The following is a 21,543-nucleotide window of genomic DNA, read 5'->3' as shown; positions in this document are numbered from 1 at the left end:
CCCTTAAGTGTATATTCTGAAAACAAAAATTGTTGTTATTTTATTTTAAAGGAGATTCCAAATACCAATTTTCATGTCTGTAACATGTTATGTTTTTGTGATATATTGTAGATAATTTTCCTGCTGTAGAATCCTGGAGCTGACGTTGCCATGCTTACGGCAGTTCATATCTTTATCCGATTCCTAGAGCAGGGGTAGTGTGGTGCCAATCTCTCCATAACAGTTGGCTTTAGGGCCTTAAAACATGGTTTTCAGACCCGTAGGGCTTGTTGAATTTTGTTCTTAGTGTCAAGGGGCTTAAAATGAGCTCTGTCTCGTCCTTGTATGACAAATTCGATTTCGCCTGTATTAGCCTATTATTTTCATATTTTTTTATCTTCCCCCATCCCCTCTCGAATTGTTTTGAAAATAAAATACAGCCCATGTTACTCACTGGCAATGTAGCTTTCTATCAGTGAAGTAATTTCTAAAATCAGTTCAGTAGTTTTTTTTTAGTCTATCCATTACAAACACATTTACAAATTTTTCCTATTTATAATATTAATATAGATTATACTATATACAAAGTACAAACTAATTTTTCCTTACAGAGCTGCTGGACAAACTATATTAGGCCTAAGTGTCCATCCATTCGGAGCTAAGATGTTGAGATTTTTTATGCTCCTAACTCTTGAATAACCCACCTAAAATTGACCATCAGAGAACCACGGTCCTATAATTTTAAGAGATTTTGGTGGCTCCATCTACATCATACCTCACTTAGGTTCTACCCTGGTGTACTTATCTATGGAGAACCAGTGAGGTTACCAGCAGACTTCGTGGAGGAGATGCCACCAATGACAGATGTACCTTGCTTTGTCTTGAAACTCAAAGAGAACATCAAGTCCTTACGTCCAGTTCAACCAATACAACACTCAGTGAGAAAGATTCATTCTCTCTGACCTTCTAACTTGTTCTCATGTATTTGTTCGTCATGACGCAGTTTGTAAACCATTACAACCAATCTACGAAGGACCCTCCAAAGTAGTTACTAGAAGAAAGAAACATTTTGTGATTCAATTACCCAACGGTGAACAGACTGTATTAATAGACAGACTGAAACCTGCTTTCCTTCCAGATGACAAATTATCTTCACAAAATAGAAAACAACAACCCTCCATCTCCTGCAATAGAAGAGAAGTGTACCCGTTCTGGACGAACTGTTCACTTTCCAGCTAAATACCTGTCCATTATCACTGGGGAGAGAGTATGTGGTGGCTCCAACTACATTAAAATGACTCCAAAGTCTTAGTGACCAATCTTTACATTCTCTCTTTGCTCCTTTTAAGTTTGTATAACCTCCTTGTAGAATGTATGTTTTATGTAGGTTTGTTTATATCGGGTTGTTAATTGTGTGTGGTGCTGTGTTAACAATAAATCATTGCTTTTTACTGTTTTCATTCTTGAATAGCAATTTAAGAGCACGAGTCAAGTTAGCTTACTCTAACAAGATTATCCTTGTACCTTATTGATGCACATAGAATAACTCAAACAAACAAGGAACTGCAGATAACGAAATTGAAATGGTATATTCAAAGGGATGATTTTAATCCGAGGAATAATAATACTTTATTAACGGCAATACCATTTTACATACAACAGAGAAAAATAAACAAAACAAAACACATTAACTAAAGAGAAAGATCAGTGGAGTATAAGAAGAAAAAGATGTATACACAGGTTATATTACAAGTAATCACAGAAAAGTAATAGTCACTTCTGAAGATTATGTAAGTGATTTCTAAATTCTGACAATGAGCAGTTAAATATATCAATATCCACTTTGTTTAGAAATCTTGACATTCGTTCAATTGGCCCATTGAATGCATAATTAATTCTATGCCAATTTATAGACAATGTATTCTTAAACCTCGTGCATCTGTCTGGTACATGTAGGTTAATTTTTTCAAGGAATTGTGAGCAATTCACCAAGGAGTGAAGCACTTTAAAAATGAAAAGTGTGTCCAAAAATCACAGCATTGTGACAGACTACACAGATTTAAAGACCGTTGTAGCACTGTATGAGAATCCTGCTCTAAAAGAATATAAACGAAGAAATTTATGTTGTACTAACTGTGATCTATGGATAGAGGTCTGATGAGAAAGGTTCCATACAGGTGTACAGTATTCTAGTATAGGGCGTACCATAGATACAAACAGCAATTGATATCTAGCTAAGTTTGAAAATTCTCTGGAATATCCAGTAATGCAACTCAGTCTACATTATGTTCATTAAATGATAGGTTATAACTGAATAAAACACCAAGGTCGTTAACTTGTGAAACAGGAGTTAGAATGTTATTACTAAATTTGTACTGAAATGATATTTTCTTCTTGTTTTTTTTAAAAACGACATTATTTTACATTTTTCATGTAAATTTCAACCCATTTTGAATACAGTACTTTTCCAGATGATGTAAATCCTTTTGAAGTTTTAAACAATCAGTGAACAATTAATTTGCATAAAAATTTTACATTGTCAGTAAACAAAAGCAATTCAGAATTCTTAAGTATATTTTTAATATCATTTATGTAGAGCAGGGCCACCCAAACAGTGCTCTGGCCGCTCTCTATGCCAGTGCTCTGAGCGCTTTGGGGGAAGGTAGTTTCAGTAGTGGTGGGAAGAGCTTGGCTTGCTTAGCGAGCGGTCCGCCGCGCTGAAGCGAGCAGCTGATCCATCAGTCGCTACTCTAGTCCAATGCGCTTTGTTGACAACGTGTAACTAAATCAGTTTTGCAGCTGTCATGACTGAACATCATACTAAAACAGGAGTGGTGAAGCAGCAGCCTTTAAAGCAGAATGGGAAATTTAATTTTTCTGTACAGCTTACAAAGGGCATGCCAAATGTTTAGTGTGCCACCAAGATTTAATGTGTTTAAAAAAAAAATTTGGAACGGCACTACAGAGCCAACCACAGGGATGATTACGGTGATTTGACAGGCGCCAGTCACCAATCAAAGTTGGAAGAATTGAAAGAAAATTTCAAGCAGCAGTATTCTCTAAGTATTATTGTTTTAATTTTTAAATGCTTGTATACAAACGGGAATAAAGAAATGATTGAATTGTCTGAAAAACACTAAAATTGTGATTTGCTGTACTTTTGTCCGACAGGACATTGAGGGGAGTGAGGTTGGTGAATCCATTTTACGAGCAAGCTACAAATGTTCGCTGCAAATTGCCAACGCTGGGAAACCCTTCATTTGTCCTAAGGCGCTAGTTGAGAAATTTGATGAAATCCCTCTTTCTCCTCAAACTGTGGCTCGCAGAATAGACTGTATGGTCGCTGATATGGAACAGCAATTAATGGAAAAGGCAGCAAATACTGAATCATTTTCTATCGTCCTCAACGAATCAACCAAGATTGCGGACACAGCTCAGCTCGTTATTTTCATTCGAGGAGTGGATGACAATCTTCGGGTCACCGAGGATTTCCTAGACTTGGTAGCTCTCAAAGACACTGCTACCAGTTTCAATATTTTCCAAGCTGTTGAGGGTGTTTTTGAGGCAATGGGATTAAAATGGGAGCGGTTGGCGAGTGTAACGATGGACAGAGTTCCTGCTTTACGTGGTCTATGCACAGGGTTCCTCAGCTGTGTAAAATTTAAAATGGCTGAGAGTGGTAGTACCCTAATGGCGGCGATCCATTGTTTGATACAACAGGAGGCAATCTGTGCAAAAGTCACCAAGCAGATGTAATGGGAACAGTTGTGCAAATGGTAAATTTTCTTCACTCCCATGGACTCACGCACCCTCAATTCAAAGAGTTCTTGGATGACATCGAAGCGGAGTATCCGGATATCTCGTACCATGCACAAGTAAGATGGCTGAGCATGGCAAAGGTGTTTCATCATGTTTTTTGCTTGCAGAACGCAATAGATACCTGAAGTTCTTTCGCGTGCTCCTAAGTGGGTGGTGGACTTGCCATTTTTAAGTGACTTTACTGCCCATCTGAATACTTTGAACACTTCGCTTCAGGGCAAAAAGCACAATATCTGCGATTTGGTGGGAAAACTTCAAGCGTTCAAAAGGAAATTGATTTTGTGGGAAAACCAGTTGCATGGAAGGAACAGAAGACATTTTCCTTTGCTTGAAACAGTGAAAGAAGATGTGAACTTTGATGAGTACTTGCAGGTAATTCGCCAATTACAAGAAGAGTTTGAAAAGAGATTTTCAGAATTATCAGAACTCCAAGCGGTGTTAGATGTATTTGTTTGACCATTTTCTCTTAGTGCAGACAGTGCTCCACAGGTATTTCAATTAGAGTTGATTTAACTGCAGTGCAATGTTCATCTTAAAGACCGCTTTCTAATGTCATGACGTTAGAATAATTTTACAGTGGCTTTCCGCAAGAATACCCCCCCTTTTGTATAAACATGCATGTAAAGTTCTGTCAATGTTCGGCTCAACGTACATTTGTGAGCGTTTCTTTTCAGTTCTTAAGCTTACAAAAAGTAAACATCATGCAACAATGAGCGATAGAAACTTGCAAGATTGTTTAAGAATAGCTGTGTCCAGAAATACTATACCCAATTTGGAGAAGATTGTTTGCTCCAAAACTAAAAGCTCGTAAAAATGACTGAGTGAAAGTCACTCAAGGTCTGTACTATCTATTCATATTGGTGAAATTTTGTTGAATTTTCCTCTCAAATATGTTCAAATTTCAGCTTTGAATAAATCACATTATTCTTTACTTAACACTTGATTTCATTTCCTGCACATTCTATACATCAGAGTACCTTTCGATTTGTATACGCAGTATATTTGTTATGGCAAAACAGCCCTATAAATATATCAACAAACCCACAAAAGCCGTCGGCCGCACGACTGTACGTACGTATCTAGGCAGCGCAGTCCGAACATCATCTGTCTGTCTCAGGTCTCCTCGTTGCCACAACGTAGTGGTGGTTGGAGAAGGAGCGCTAGTCTGACTGCCCAGTGCTCCCAAAGTGTGGGCATGTTCTCGGAACACAATGACTGGATGACCCTGATGTAGAGAGTAAAAAGTAAGGGTGCAAGGTGAGACCCTTGAGGTACTCAACTGGTAACAATAATAGGCGCAGAAAAATTATTCCTTATTTTAAAAATCGGCAGGCAATTTTTTAGATATGATTCAAACCAGGAGAGGAGAGCCCCATTAATTCCATAACCTTCGAGAAATAGTAGGTTTGAACCCAACTGTCGGCAGCCCTGAAAATAGTTTTCCGTGGTTTCCCATTTTCACACCAGGCAAATGCTGGGGCTGTACCTTAATTAAGGCCATGGCCGCTTCCTTCCCACTCCTAGCCCTTTCCTGTTCCATCGTCGCCATAAGACCTATCTGTGTCGGTGCAACGTAAGGCAACTAGCAAAAAATTCCATAACCTGTTAATTTTTGCAGCAAGATATTATTGTCAACAATGTCAAAAGCTTTTGAGAAGTCTGTATAAATGCAGTCCACCTGAGAGTGGTTCTCTATTGCATCCAAGAGGAACTGATAGAATAAAAGAAGGTTGACTGTCCTGAAAAGAATCCATGTTGCTCATCAATGATGTTTCTAAAGAGAGGAGTTATCTTGTCAAGAATTATTGAGTCAAAAATTTTGGAAATATGAGAAGAAATTGTAACTGGTCCATATTGTTTTATGTGAGATTTACCACTATTTTTGAAAACTGGACTAACAAATTCTTTCTTTCATTCCTCTGGGAAAACACCTAGGTTTCATGATAAGTTGAGCAGATAAAAGTCTTCTTCTTTTTCTAGCCTATTTCAATCCACTGCTGTACATAGGCCTCTTCCATATGCTTCCATCGTCTTCGGTCTTGAGCCACTTGGAATGTGTGTGTTCCAGCCAACAGCTTAGTCTTCGAGCCATCTCTTCTGGAGTCTTCCAATGCCTCTCTTGTGTTCCCATGGTCTCCAGTCAACAATCTTAGATGTCCACCTGTTGTCTTGTCGAGCTACGTGTCCCACCCATTGCCATTTTAGTCTTGCTACTCTCTCTAGAATGTCTGTTACATTTGTTCTTCTCTTGATGTCCTCTGAATGGATCTTATCCCTAAGGCTGATCCCTAGCATCTGTCGCTCCATGGCTCATGTTTGCTGAAGCTTGCGAGCACTTTCCTTCGTCAGGGTCATCGTTTCCAGAGCATAAGTAATAACTGGCACCATGCACATATTATAAACCTTGGTCTTCAGGTTAATTGGAACATCCTTGTTGGTCAGGATGAATCTTAGTTTTCGGAATACTATCCAACTCATGCCTATTCTGCAAGTTGGTTGTCTTTTCCAAGTTTTATCTCATGTCCAAGATAGATGTACTCATTGACAGCTTCTGTGTATTGGTTTCCCATTTTAAGTGGTTGACTGTCTGGGCTTAGTATTTTTGTTTTCTTCTTCTTCTTTCGAATGGGCCACCAGAGGACCACGTGCCAATTTCAATTCCTTCTTCTTTGTTCTTTCCTTTTCTTCCAGTACGCTTTCATCTGTTCACTATGTTTCTTCTTTCTGTCTTCAGACCACTTTGAACCAGTCTTTTTTACTTTCCTACCTTGGAATCCTTCTATTTTCAATACTTTTTCCCGAAAGCCTTCTCCATTATTTATTTCTTCTGTTGTTATATTGTTTTTTTCTAAATCCTTTCTTACTTCATTGACCCAGATTGTCGTTGATTTCTTACCCCACAAATATCTGAAAATCTTACTGGTTAATCTACTATCTTACATTCGATATAAGTGTCCAAAAAACATAAGTCTCCTTTTCCTCATTACATCTGATATATTTTCTATTTTTTGATATATTTCAGCATTACTTTGTAATTTCCAACCTTCTGCTGTGTTTTGTGGGCCTAATATTTTCCTCATGATTCACCTTTCTAGTATTTCTAGTTTATCTAAATTATAGTTTAATGCCAGACATTCGCTTGCATATAGGCATTCTGGCTTCACTACTGTGTTGTAATGCCTTATTTTTGCATTTTTGGATAGGCATCTTTTATTGTAGATATCTTTGGTGACACCATAAGCTCTCTCCATTTTATGTACCCTCTCCTCTACTGCAGATTTTTCTAAACCATTTTCTTGGATTATTTCCCCTAGATATTTGAATTTTTTTACCCTCTCTATTTGGCCAATATCTGTTTTCAGAAATTTTGGTGCAACCCAAATATTTGTTAAAAATTTTGTTTTATTAATGTTAACCCATTCACATACCATTTAACTGAACTTATTTATGCCTTGGTGTACCATTTATTTTCATTACTTTACATCATATTATCACCGACACTGAAAAAGCATGCTTTACAGCAACGTAATGAGAGGAAATATCCCAACTACTGTCAGATGTACTTTGTGAAGTCTTTATGAATATGGTATATCATAAAACAGTCATATTCCTGCATTGTCACCTTACACCGGTGACATTCAAATGAAGATTCCTTCCTCAGACCCCTTGTTACACAGACTTTGGATCTCCGTGACGGGATAACCTTCTTCGTTGTTGGGGGTATTTTGGTCAGAAAGTGACCCCAGTGCCTATCTTGAAGTCTCAGTGGTGTATCCCCAGGGCTTGGGTGCCTTATTTTGGATAGTCAGGCAAGGTCACACTTGCCAACAGCTGTTCGGCCAAATTGATACGGAAGGTGGTAAAGCCTACTTGATTCTTTTCAGGGTTGAGGACAGGATGAATGATGTTGGAATTCAGAAGTGTCATGTCTAGCATGTAGAAGTATATTTTTTGTATCCTTTTACATACTTCCTCATCAAGGGGAATGATGCGTGTCCCTGGTCATGGGAATCAACACCACCCTTTCCGCAGTTGTAATCAACAACAAGATTGGGTCTGAACGTCTTTTTTCCATCATACATTACCACTTCAAGGTAATCTGGCCTTTATTTCATCCACAGATACAGGAAACCAGTGTTCCTTTCCAGATGACATTACCCTATTTATATCCTCCGCAGCCGATACAAGACATTTACCTGCATAAGCATTTACCTCATTGGTTAGATGTTCCAGAAAGTCTGCTGTTAGAAATTCGTTCACAATTGTAGTTCGTTCGGGCATTGTCCTAGCTGCCTCTGGAAAACACTATTTCACCAGTTGCGATGCTTGAATGATACTCTGGAGTATTAGTTACATGCTCCCAGCTCCATTCCCTATCGCGTAAAACATGATTAGAAGCCACTGGTGCGGCATCAGTTGTAGGCCTAAAATTCAGTGACATATTTGACGACAAAACAGCACTTTGTTCACCCCTACCAGCGCTAAAGTTTCTATCACACAAACTACTTTCACTACTTTCCACATCCACCAAATTATTCGTCGCTTATATCTATATCAATGTCATTCTCTTCTAAAAATTCCCATATAATCGCTTCGTCACTCAACATGGAGGCAGCCATGATTTCGCTTACGATGAGATTGCTAAAGGCCGGTCTCCACTGATTAACATTTAACACCAACATGTTAAATTTAACATGTTACAGTTGACATGTATATTGTGTTTGTGTCTTCCAGTTGACTTTGCATGTTAACTCAGAATGTTGAGGTTAACACTTTTAACATGTTGGCGTGTTTTCCGCTCCAAGTGGAAAACATGTCAAGTCAATTCGTTGTTCGTGAGATGTTAGCACAGCTTCGGCAACTTCCTTGCCGTTTCCATGTCTACAGATAGCCAACCGATGCAAACGACGTGCTTCTCGTTAACTAGGATATAGTTACAACACTCCGCAACAGTCATTCTCTTTGTTATAAGCTACAAATATAGTAACAATACCGGTACGCGTGTCGTTCTGTCTGCACTATACTAAAATTTATAGTCAGAAATGGAGGTGAGCAAGATTCCTTTGGACTTAATTAATGATATAATAGAAAGGCCTTGTTTGTGGGATGTCTCATCAAAGGAATACAGACATAAAGCGAAGAAAGACGACAGTTTCCAGGAACTCTATATTATAATTATTCCTGCGAGTGCATCAAAAAAACCTAGCGTACCTCCGCTCCCAGTACAGTCGAGTATTGCAAAAATTCAGAAAAAGTCTGAAGTCGGGGGGGCGGGAACGGACGAAGTTTATACTTCATAGTGTTTTGCTTTTGAAGCAATGAGCAGGATGAGGGGAGGAAATGTGTCTAATAAAACTGCATTTGTAAATCATAACAAGAAGCAACAGTGGCAATAACAAAGGCCAAATCTTTTTCATCTGAGTCCATTGTCCTTGTTTGAAAATACTAGACACCACCTAAATTTAATACCGCAAACTGATATGATGAACTACCTACATATAAACAAAGAAAGTTAAGTTTAACATGTTTATTAAGTGTGGACACAATGTTAAATGAAACAGTATTCAACATTTAACATGTTGATAGTGTCACCAGTTAACATTTTAACTCTTTTAACATTTAACATGTTGTTGTTAATTGTTAATCAGTGGAGACCGGCCTTTTAAGATACTGGTTATTCTTTCCGCGGAATAACTGCACAGACGTGTTTATTGAATACATCAATGGAATTAAACAGTGATTCCATCTATCAAGAGGTTACCTTACTAATATCAAATCCTTTCACAAAGGAAACCGGCTTGGAGCGGGTCCGGAAATAAACACTACGCGCGGACGGAGAGATCCGTCAAAGTACGTCAAGTGGTTAATTTCCAAACCAATCTTAACAGAGGCAGTTTTTAATTCTTGGATCATGCTTTCTAGCACATCTAGATTTTCACTTATGAGCACAATGTCATCGGCAAAACGCAGCTGGTTCAAATATAACCCATTAATTTTTATTCCTTTATTATCCCAATGAAGGGTTTTGAATACATCTTCCAAGTCAAGGGTAAACAGCTTTGGAGAGATTGTGTCACCTTGTCGAACTCCTCTGCCAACTGGGATTTTATTGGTGATGAGGTTTTCGTCCACTCTGATAACCATTGTTGCTTGATCATAAATGTTTTCCATGAACTTTATATACCTCGAGTTTATCATGGCATTTTGAAGTGCCTTCATGATTACCCAAATCTCCACAGAGTCAAAAGCTTTTTCATAAACAATGAAGGCCAGATGAATCTTGATGTTGTACTCAGCGGTTTTTTTAAAGAAGACGACAAAGAGTCTGGATGTGTTCAACAGTTGAGAAACCTTTACGAAATCCTCCTTGCTCGGCAAGTTGATAAAAATCCAGTTCTCTTGTGAGGCAGTTGGTTAGAATTTTAGTCAGGAGCTTGTAAAGGTGTGATAACAAACTAACAGGACGATAGTTCTCTAAATTTTCCTTATGACCTTTCTTGAAGAGAAGTATCACTTCAGCATTTTTCCAATTTTCTGGTATTCTTCACATAAAATAAATGAGCTTCATCAGGCAAGATGAAACACCATCAGGTCATGCTTACTAATGTTTATAACTGACAGATTGACAGAGAAAGAATAAGCATACGACAGACTATTACTCTTCTGATAAGAAGAATGAACAGATTTAAAGTGTTTAGTAAAAAGATGAATAATGTTTCCTCCAGTATCTGCTGTAACTTCATCAAGATGCACTGTTGAAGGAATATTATTACATGACCTTTCAGAACTTAGATATTGCCAGAATTTCTGTGGATTGGAAGTCTTACTTTTTTCACATTTGGAGACATAGTTTGTATAGCAAGATTTGGATTCAGACTTGCATTCATACCAAGATGACTGGTAACAGTCATGTTTTTGTACCTCAACATATTACTTTCTTTTCTTAGTCCTTCTTGTGTACAGAAGTGTGTCATACTGTGCTTTCATATCTACAAGCATCCCTGCAGCAAGTGAAGTGTCATGTGATTCAATACTACAATAGTGCCTCACTGAACGGCATTATATTTTCTCTGCTTTGTCTGTCTCTGATCTCCCTGTGCTTTGCCATGCCCCTGTCTCTTCTAGTGAAAGGACAAAAGGTTGCCATGCTTCCTCACATGCTGTGTTCATTTTCTTACTTCTTCTTTCTCGCAATGTTCATTTAAATCCAGGACCGCTTAATGTTTGTTATCAGAATACCCAGAGTCTGAAAAACAAATTAACTGACTGTGTACTCAGTGAACCTGAATTTAGCAAGTTTCATATCTTATATTTCACCAAAACTTGATTACCTGATATTATCTTACACAGCGAACTTCCATTCTCGTCTAACTTTTCAGTGTTCCGTATAAACAGAGGTACCGGTAAGCATGGCGGTGGTGTAATTATTCCAGTTAGTAATAAACTTAAAGCTCGTCACAGACCCGATCTAGAAACCGAATGTGAGATAACCTGGGTCGAAATGACGATCTCCAGAAGTAAAAACTTGTTAGTTGGCTGCTTCTACCGCCCACCCTCCGGATATATCACTGCGTTAGAAGATTGCTTTAATTCAACAGTTTTGGCTCTGAATAAATCCAACGATATTGTGCAAGTCGGTGATTTCAATTCACTCATATCCTGGCAATCTACAACCAACGGAACAGTAACCAAACCTACGGACTCATTCATTCCGTCGAATTTCATAAACGGTCTTCATCTACATCAGTTCTGCTTAAAACTCACCTGAAATCTGGCAACATTGGACCTCCTCTTCTCTACAGTTACTAATGTTAGTGTATCTGTTAGCAGAAACATCCTTAGCGCTGACCATGACTCAATACATTAAAAGCAATTATAAACTTAGGATCATTAGTCCAGCCCGGGAGGCACTCACGCGTAGCGACTGTCGTTTGTTTCCTCGCTCGCGGCCTACTCGGAAAGGATGTTCTCTAGCAGTGCTCAGCGCTGCCAACCTCTGTACTTAGGAACTATGCTTGCTTCGATAGCTGGTAGTAGTGGTGGTGGTGGCGGTGATTATTAGTTTGATTCTTGCCGTGGACAAGACCATTGGTCTGGATAGTTAGGATTCTTGCCGTGGACAAGACTATTGGTCTGGATAGTTAGGATTCTTGCCGTGGACAAGACTATTGGTCTGGATAGTTAGGATTCTTGCCGTGGACAAGACCATTGGTCTGGATGGTTAGAAGCCGCGAAGCGGCGTTAGGCCCCTAGTTTCGTGAGGAAAGACGATTGGTCTGGACAGTTAGGATTCTTGCCGTGGAGAAAACCATTGGTCTGGATAGTTAGGATTCTTGCCGTGGACAAGACTATTGGTCTGGATAGTTAGGATTCTTGCCGTGGACAAGACCATTGGTCTGGATGGTTAGAAGCCGCGAAGTGGCGTTAGGCCCCTAGTTTCGTGAGGAAAGACGATTGGTCTGGACAGTTAGGATTCTTGCCGTGGAGAAAACCATTGGTCTGGATAGTTAGGATTCTTGCCGTGGACAAGACCATTCGTCTGGACGGTTAGAAGCCGCGAAGCGGCGTTAGGCCCCTACTTTCCTGAACGCGACCCTAGCCCTCTAGTTTCATGGACTGGGACGACGACACATCAGAGACATTTACTTGTGCTTTTATTGTGCTGCGGTTGGTAACACATTATGATGAAGTTCTTTCTCGGGAAGGAGATCACGTGCCAGTTTACATTGCCCAATAGGAATACAAGAAGCTACTTGAGAAATGAATATGGCGTGTAATAATCTTCATTAGGTTATAAAAGTAAATGTAGTTTTTGGGGTGGGTTGGCGGGTTCCTGGACATCGCAATGAACACATCTCTCCTCTCGGACGCTCTCCAAGTAAGATTGCATTAATTTCCACTCACTTATAACATTACAAATGTAGTGCCTCCCGGGCTGGATTAATACCAAATTAGGATCTCATCCTTATTTTATTGCTTAAATATTAAATCATAGGACATGTTTCGTTCATATTTTGAACATCTTCAGCTATAAATATTCTTACAGGGTTTGGACATTGCAGAATTCGCCCTTTAGGTTACAAAATTTCTGAAGCTCGAACTGGCAATGGTCGGCTTGTGTAATCTTACCGGACCCACCATGAGATGATGTCCTATCTTATGATTTGAATTATCTGATTTGATTTGTATGTTACACGGACCTAAGTGATGTGTAGGGTACGTGTTCAATTGAACTTCTTTAGTTTAATATTTGATTTGAACTATAGCATTCTTAATACAAAATTGGGTATCCGTATTTGTATCATCCATTAATAATTCGACACTTCGAAACTTTACCTTTTTGAGAGGTCTTCATAGGTTTGCTCCTAAATTGTCGAATGACATTTTCCACCAATTTAAGTTCCCCTCTATATGTTAATTAAATACAAAAACACACACACAAAAAACAGCCACAACTTATCTACAGGCAAGATCCACTTCCACTTCACCACTGATCAGTTAATCGCGTGTTCACTTCACACCAGCACCAGCCGAATCATGAAGTTAGTCCCTTCTCCTGCCTTCCCTTAGTCTCGACTGCAAAAAGTAAAAAAAGAATAAACAAAGCTTCGCCGACGAAAACTACACCTCAACCATTTCAACAACGAAACCACTGAAGTTAGAATCATCCTCAACAGATTCACCAACCTAAATTTTCAAAATGTGATAGTCATACTTACAGGAACAAGCAATCGGGAGGAACCAAAAAGTAGCGATGTGCTTGAGCCCGGCTCGAGCTGCTCAAACAGATGACGTCAGAGTTCGAACAAGTTCGAGCATTGCTCGAGGTTCTGGGCACGCGGCGACCTAGCCGCTTGCTTGTTATCAGCCAAAAACCTCAAGAAGGCTGTGTTAGATTACTGAGCTAGGCCATACCGCCTCGTCCTGTGTTTGCTGCGTACTTCTGTATATTTTGAGCCTATAATCCCTTCAAACTGTATCTGCAATTTAGAGACAGCCAAAATCTGTGTATGTGCAACGATTCCTTGCAAATGCCTCCCCAGAATATACAGACTGCCTCCATAACTTCATTTGAATGTACAAAAAAAAAATGGCGTATGGGTTTTTTTTTAGTGCCGGGAGTGTCCGAGGACATGTTCAGCTCTCCAGGTGCACCCGTACGCGACCTGCGCGTCGTCATGAGGATGAAATGATGATGAAGACAACACATACACCCAGCCCCCATGCCAGCGAAATTAACCAATGGTGGTTAAAATTCCCGACCCTGCCGAGAATCGAACCCGGGATCCCTGTGTCCAAAGGCCAGCACGCTAACCATTTAGCCATGGAGCCGGACATTTGAATGTACAGTACAAAGACGACGCGTCACAACAAGTTCTTCTTACAATGTTGAGGCAACATTATTTGTGTATGTGCGAGTAATTTGTACCGTTGCAGGAACATACGTTTGTTACTATCCTCGACACTATTACATCCTGGCCAGAAGTCAGAGGTGCATCAGGGAATAATCTGTATTTTATTATTATTATTATTATTATTATTTGTATCAATTTAGGAAGGCTCGGCTTGTGCCGGTAACATAATGGGCTGACTCGGCCTAAGCAAGGAGTCGCCCTCTTGATTATGAAACTACAGGTACATATATGTACAAATATTTACAATAGAAATAATTACAAAATATACATTTATACAATAAATACAAACAACTTCAGACTTCTTATGTCCCCGTTTTGGGAATCTGTTCTTCAGTATTACTGGAACTGCGGCCTCGATCTTCATGCTGTTTGGCGTGAGTCAGAAGAAAAGTCGTTCCTAGGAACTTCCTCACAATGTGGCAAGTGCTCAGGAGGGTGGCTTTCTGTAGTTCTACGTATGTGTGATGATGCAGGTTTAATGCGGCCAGAGAGCTGTGCAAGCATTTTGGAATAACACCGGTACATGATATTACTATTGGAACTGTGGTGACTGATTCTAGTTTCCACAGGCGTTGTATTTCTATTGCCAGTTCTGTGTATTTTGATATCTTTGTGGCTATTGTTGTTTGCAGATTGGAGGTATTATTATTATTATTATCATCATCATCATCATCATCTGTTTACCCTCCAGGTTCGGCTTTTCCCTCGGACTCAGCGAGGGATCCCACCTCTACCGCCTCAAGGGCAGTGTCCTGGAGCTTCAGACTCTTCGTCGGGGGATACAACTGGGGAGTATGACCAGTATCTCGCCCAGGCGGCCTCACCTGCTATGGTGAACAGGGGCCTTGTAGGGGGATGGGAAGATTGGAAGGGATAGGCAAGGATGAGGGAAGGAAGTGGCCGTGGCCTTAAGTTAGGTACCATCCCGGCATTCGCCTGGAAGTGAAGTGGGAAACCACGGAAAACCACTTCGAGGATGGCTGAGGTGGGAATCGAACCCACCTCTACTCAGTTGACCTCCCGAGGCTGAGTGGACCCCGTTCCAGCCCTCGTACCACTTTTCAAATTTCGTGGCAGAGCCGGGAATCGAACCCGGACCTCCGGGGGTGGCAGCTAATCACGCTAACCACTACACCACAGAGGCGGCATTATTATTATTATTATTATTATTATTATTATTATTATTATTATTATTATTATTATTATTGTACCGGGAGGTACACCTCAACGCCGCGCATTCAAAATAAGCGCCTGAAGGAACTCCTCTACTCATCTATCGATCAAAAAGTGAAACTTATAACACAACAAGTTGGAACTTTAATCAGATGTCTCCACTAAAATATTAACTAATTTTGTTATTGTGCAGTTTCCTAAACTAACTGAATTTCTCCTTGTTTTGTTTGCTATACATCAAGACGTTTGAACAGTTTTCTGCAGATGACACTACTAAAAACTATGATCATGCGCCATGGTGCAAGGTGGAAGAGCTTACAATTAAAGAAGTATTTTACTTCTAGGTTGTCCATAACTGAATCTATGTTCATTTATTTTTGGATTGGCAACATTTCCTTTTCTTTCCGCCAGTTTTGAATCGGACCAATCATAAATTTCGGAAATTAATTTTCAACCAATCCCGCATTTCTTGTTCACTTTGAACCTGCCAATAAAAATCAAGAGGGTGTGTCCTGATTAGTCTTGAATGATCTCGAATCTTCCCTGAGGGTTTATAAACTGCGGCTTTTCACGTTTCCTTGCCAATTGATCGTCGGGTTTCTGAGTGTGTGTGTTTAAGCAGGAGGCGGGTGGACTCTTTCTTCGGTCAGCAGAACATCTATAAGGTAATGGCCACATAACTTCATTCTTTCTTGCTACCTCCGGAAATTATTCCGAGGGGAATAGTAGTTTGGGAATAGCCCCTGTTCCATCGGCCTAGATCCCTTTAGGTTTTTAAGTTTTCATTATCTTGGAGCGCAGTGTACGCCTCCATTCATTTTGTGTTTGGTCCAGTCATCTAACCTGTTTCTCTTCCGGCACCTTCTTTAACTTCTTTCTGCTCCACGGGTATCCCCATAACAAGTATTATTATTATTATTATTATTATTATTATTATTATTATTATTATTATTTATTTATTTATTTATTTATTTATTTATTTATTTATTTATTTATTTATTTATTTTCGTTCTTAGTTCGTTTAATCTCCAGGATTGGTTTTCCCTCGGACTCAGCGAGCGATCCCACCTCTACCGTCTTAAGGGCAGTGTCCTGGAGCTTGAGACTTTAGGTCGGGTGATACAACTGGGAAGGATGACCAGTACCTTGCCCAGGCGTCCTCACCTGCTATGCTGAACAGGACCTTGTTGTGGGATGGGAATATTGGAAAGGATTGACAAGGAAGAGGGAAGGAAGCGGCCGTGGTCTTAAATTAGGTACCATCCTGGCATTTGCCTGGAGGAGGTGGGAAACTACGGAAAATCAGTTCGAGGATGGCTGAGGTGGGAATCGAACCCACCTCTACTCAACTGACCTCCCGAGGCTGAGTGGAACCCGTTCCAGACCTCGTACCATTACTATTACTATTACTCAACTAGTGCAATTATTGGGTGATAACCCAACAATAGCCCATACTATCTATCAGTTAAGGGACAAGGTTACCAATTTCATACAGTTCTATGATCAGAATCACACAATGGAACGCTAGGAGTATTATGAATAAGCGACACGAGCTATATACACTTATTCAGGAAACGGTACCTCATGTTATAGCACTACAAGAAACCTGGTTTGACCCTTCGCAGAGCACTGCATATCCTAATTATACTATTGTTCGTAACGACGGGCCAGGATATGGAGGAGTTGTCTTTTTGGTTCACTCTTCTATGACATATAGACCTAATTCGCATCTTCAGACAATACCCTCTACGTACGTAATAGGAATTCATCATAAGCATATCATGCTTGTGAATATTTATTGTCCACCAGACGTTTTTCATCACCGAAAGGCAATGGGATCAATTTTTTCAGCAATTTGCCGCAGAGACACACCTTTTTATTTTTGGTGACTATAATATTCACCATACGGCGTGGGGAGGAAGTACGGATTCACCTAAAGGTAATTATTTCCTCAATGCTGTTTTAACAAGCATTCTCTTGCAATATTGTACGACGGGTCACCAACTCGCCTTACTTCGCCTTCTGCCCCTCCTAGCGCGGTGGACCTAACTCTATGTAAGAGGAGTAAGGTGTCTATTACCACCTGGCACACCTTAGCTGACACTTACTCAAATGATCATTTTCCTATTGTGATTTCATATGGTTTAGGCCGACCTAGTTCCTCAACCTCGCAATTACTTGTCAATAATGCTGTGCGTTCGTTGCGACGATTTAATTCGCAGTTATATACCACATATTTTAAAGATAGATTTCGACGAATACCTAATGACCTCTTAACTTATCAATCACTACTTCAAATTTTGCAAGATTATATCAATTTGCATCATCCCATAATAGAATCCCCCTCCCCCACTTACAGGAGACGTCAGAAAATCAAATGGTGGGACGAAGAATGCCATATGTTAATCCAAGCTCGCAAACGTTTGTTCTACCAATATAGGCAACACCCCACACCTCAAAATTATTTCCGGCTTAAACATCATATAGCATACACTCGAAAAATTTTACATCACAAACGTCGTTTAGCTTGGCGAGAGTTTATCTCTTCACTCACTCGTCAAGTTTCTATCACAACTTTGTGGAATGCTATACGGGCTTTAACAAGAGTTACGCAGCATGCCCCTTCAATGACAATTCCAAGACAGGTGTTATCAGATTTTCTTGTTCGTGAGACTCCCGATTATGTCGTCTCTGATTATGTCCCTTTACAAGAAACGTATGACACACGGTTTTCAGTACTACTACAGCCGTGCGACCACCAGGAATTAGAAGCGGTCTTTCAATCTTGTTCGAATTCATCTCCAGGTCCTGATAATGCATCGTATCAGATGCTTAAACTATTACCGATTCGAGCCAAGAAAGCATTATTAGAGATATATAATGATATATTTTGAACTTTTATTCCGCCTCCTCAATCCTATTCTCAAAAATAGGCAAATACCCTCTGAACCGCATAATTACCGCGGTATAATTTTGGGATCTTGTATTCGTAAAGTATTTTTAAAGATTTTACTTCGGAGGCTCATATGGATCTTAGAGTTTAACGCCGCAATATCAATATGCCTTTTTCAAGGGACGAAGTTCATATGATGCATTTAATATGTTTGTCATTGACTTGTTATTAACCCGACATAGGAAGCACAGCACGATTGCAATTTTTCTGGATATCAAACGGGCCTACGACTCTGGACCTTTGAATATCGTATGGAATAAACTTGCATCTCTTAAAATACCTGTGGGGATTATTACCATTCTTAGACACCTACTTATATATCGAACATTGTCTTTCAAACCGTCCCAATACACAATACCGTCTCGCCAGGTGAGTACAGGGCTGCCTCAGGGAGATATACTGAGCGGCATTCTTTTTCCTCTATTTATGAAGGATTTTGAAACAGTTATTCTCCGCTATGCTCGTATACAGGCGTTCGCAGACGATTTCTTGATTTATTATACGCACGAGAATCTACAGGTCTATAGACAGTACATCACATACACGTTTAGAGAGGCCTTAGCCTGGTTGGATTCTCATGGACTTCATCTTTCTATCGTCAAATGTCGTGCGATGATCTTCACACACCATCGTACTTATGATCGCTCGCCGATTTCTTTTGATGCGTATGAAATCCTTATCATTAATCAACATAAATATCTAGGATTATTTATAGATCATAAGCTTACATGGAAGCAGAATTTTTTCTACTTACGCTCGAAAAGTGATAAGTATATACAGATACTAAAATATGTCACCCGTAGACATTGGGGAGCAGACCAGTGCGTGGCTGTATCACTGTACAAGTCCACTATAAGATCGCTCCTGGACTATGGAGCCCATATTTTTGACATGGCAGCGAGTACGAATTTGAATACTCTCAATATATGTCAACATAAAGCACTGTGCACATGTATAGGAGCTCTGAAATCGACACCTACTAATGCGCTTTTGGTGGAATCCTGCGAACCTCCCTTACATGTTCGTCGAAAAATGCTTTCCATGCAATATTTACTTTTAAAAATTTCGCTTAGGAGGGACCCTTTAATTCCGAAATTGCAACTCCTCTACGAGTTTTTCCCCAACCGGCGTCAAATTTTGCGAAGACTGCCTGCTTTATATTATGCTTTCGAAGCTTTAAAGTCGCTACAAGATACAGTAGGCCTACAGCAAAGCGTAACCTTAATACCCTACACTTTGCCGTATTCTGTTCTTCATTATCGGCCACAGATAATCTGGCCTCTCCGCAGTAGCTATTCTGCTGTCTACGTACTCAGGAACCAGATCATTTTCCCGCTAAAAAATTTAAAATTTCTTGTATTCTTCCAAGCATAGACATATACACAGACGGTGCCAAGGATACCACTGGAGTTGGAGCCGCATTTTGTATACCATCTATAAATATCAAGCAACAATATAGTTTACCTAGTGATTGTTCGATCTTTACCGCGAAATTATTCGCTATAAAACAAGCTTTACATTTTACTCAGCGGAATAACTATAAACGAGTTACGTTATATACGGATGCATAGAGCGTTTCGCAGTCTCTGGCCTCCTATGCTGTACCTCATAACGTGTATGTTTATAACGTAAAAAGCCTTCTTTACTTGCTGGATAATTCAGGTATTTATATAATATTAGTCTGGGTGCTCGGATATATGGGTATTTTGGGTAATGAACAAGCGGATTTCCTAGCAAAACAAGCTTCTCGACTCCCTGCTCCGCCTTCTAATAATATTGTTCCTTCGTCAGATTATTTAGCTATGATTAAACACTCTGCTCATAATGAATGGCAAAACGAATGGCACCAGACTGCACGAGTCAAAGGTACCTTTTATTACCAACTACAAACAACTATCCCGGTGAAGTCATGGTATATGAGAGGATGATATTTCAGGAGACATATTACAAACATCATAAGATTACGATTTAATCATGCCCTAACGCCCCAATATAAATTTCGGTTCCATTTGACGCAGGAGCCAAATTGTTTGTGTGCTTCTAGTGATGCGATGCGAATCACCTATTTTTTCAGTGTCCTATATATATGCCTTCTCGTGGAAAGCTTATTAGTAGTCTAATGCGCCTTAAGCATGGTTTTCCAACCAGTGTTTCTTGTTTGCTACATAATCCTTCTGCTGATATAATCAAAGTCATAAATACGTTTTTGGATGAAGCAAATATTGTGTTATAAAATTTTATGTGGTGTCTGTTGGATCGTATTCATATACTTCTGATTCCATTGGGGTGATTCATTATATTTTTGGAGTATTCGGTGATAGTGACATAGTGGAATATAGTGGAGTGTATTCCTTTCAAAAAAGAAACCCCTTCATGGATTGATGTGTTCAATTGTATCAGTGTTGTTCATCAAAAAAGGGATTGTAGACTGGGTGAAATTCCTTCAATAAAAAAAGCCCAAAAAGTCATCCGACAACAACAACAACAACTTCTGATTCTTACTCCGAAGGAATGCCTCTTCATATTCCTCAAGGATTAAAATCCGCATGATCTTATATACACTTGTACACACTTCTGATGGGACCGATAACCCATATCTGTTTAAGCCATTAAACATCTCATTTCCACTGCTTCATTTTATATGTTCGTGTTACAGTACCTGCAATTAAGTTTACTGGCTAGCTTAAAAGCTACATAACCTGAAATGTAAATTACAGGAAACATGTTATAGAAGTCTACTTCTATTTCATCCTACTTTAACTAGCACACTGGAAAATTCACTGCATTTATCTGTTTCGTCAGTTATGTTCAATGAATTGGAATCTAATTCAAACATGTCCTTGCTTACAGATATTTCTTTATACTTTGCAGACCTTAATCTTTGCAAACACTGCACTCTTATCTTCTTCTGTTTCAAAAACGTGTAAAACAGATACATTATAATTGACACCACACAGCTGTCTATAAGAACTAAATCTCTGCTCACTGTTATCGGTTTGAATCGTCACTGGCAACACATACTCCACTTGAGATAGATCTAAACAAAAGCTTATCAACTCAATCAGTTTTATGAGAGCCCTGAAAGTGCCTACTGAAAGGCGGTCGTATTGCAAGGTCATATTAAACCATGTCCTTAACCAAATCACAAATTCTTCAAGAAACTGTCATATGTTATCATCTCATGATGTGGATGGAGAAGCATCC

At 39.5% G+C, this 21,543-nt stretch overlaps 1 protein-coding gene across 1 annotated transcript in view; it reads right to left on the bottom strand.

Annotated features, from left to right (window-relative positions):
• Positions 1 to 13,659, bottom strand: part of LOC136883170 (uncharacterized) — a 74,068-nt gene extending 60,409 nt beyond the window's left edge. Inside the window, exons 1-2 of the mRNA XM_068229623.1 lie at positions 13,518 to 13,659; positions 13,135 to 13,374 (exon numbers count right to left, since the gene is read on the bottom strand). Of these exons, the coding sequence (XP_068085724.1) occupies positions 13,135 to 13,153 (19 nt within the window). The 5' untranslated portion in view covers positions 13,154 to 13,374; positions 13,518 to 13,659. The remainder of the gene's footprint in view (positions 1 to 13,134; positions 13,375 to 13,517) is intronic.
• Between the last annotated feature and the right edge of the window lie 7,884 nt (positions 13,660 to 21,543).

The sequence above is a fragment of the Anabrus simplex genome, chromosome 11 (assembly GCF_040414725.1).
Source record: "Anabrus simplex isolate iqAnaSimp1 chromosome 11, ASM4041472v1, whole genome shotgun sequence".
Taxonomy (NCBI): domain Eukaryota; kingdom Metazoa; phylum Arthropoda; class Insecta; order Orthoptera; family Tettigoniidae; genus Anabrus; species Anabrus simplex.
Note: the sequence above shows the minus strand (reverse complement) of the source record. Positions and strands in the feature narration are given on the sequence as shown.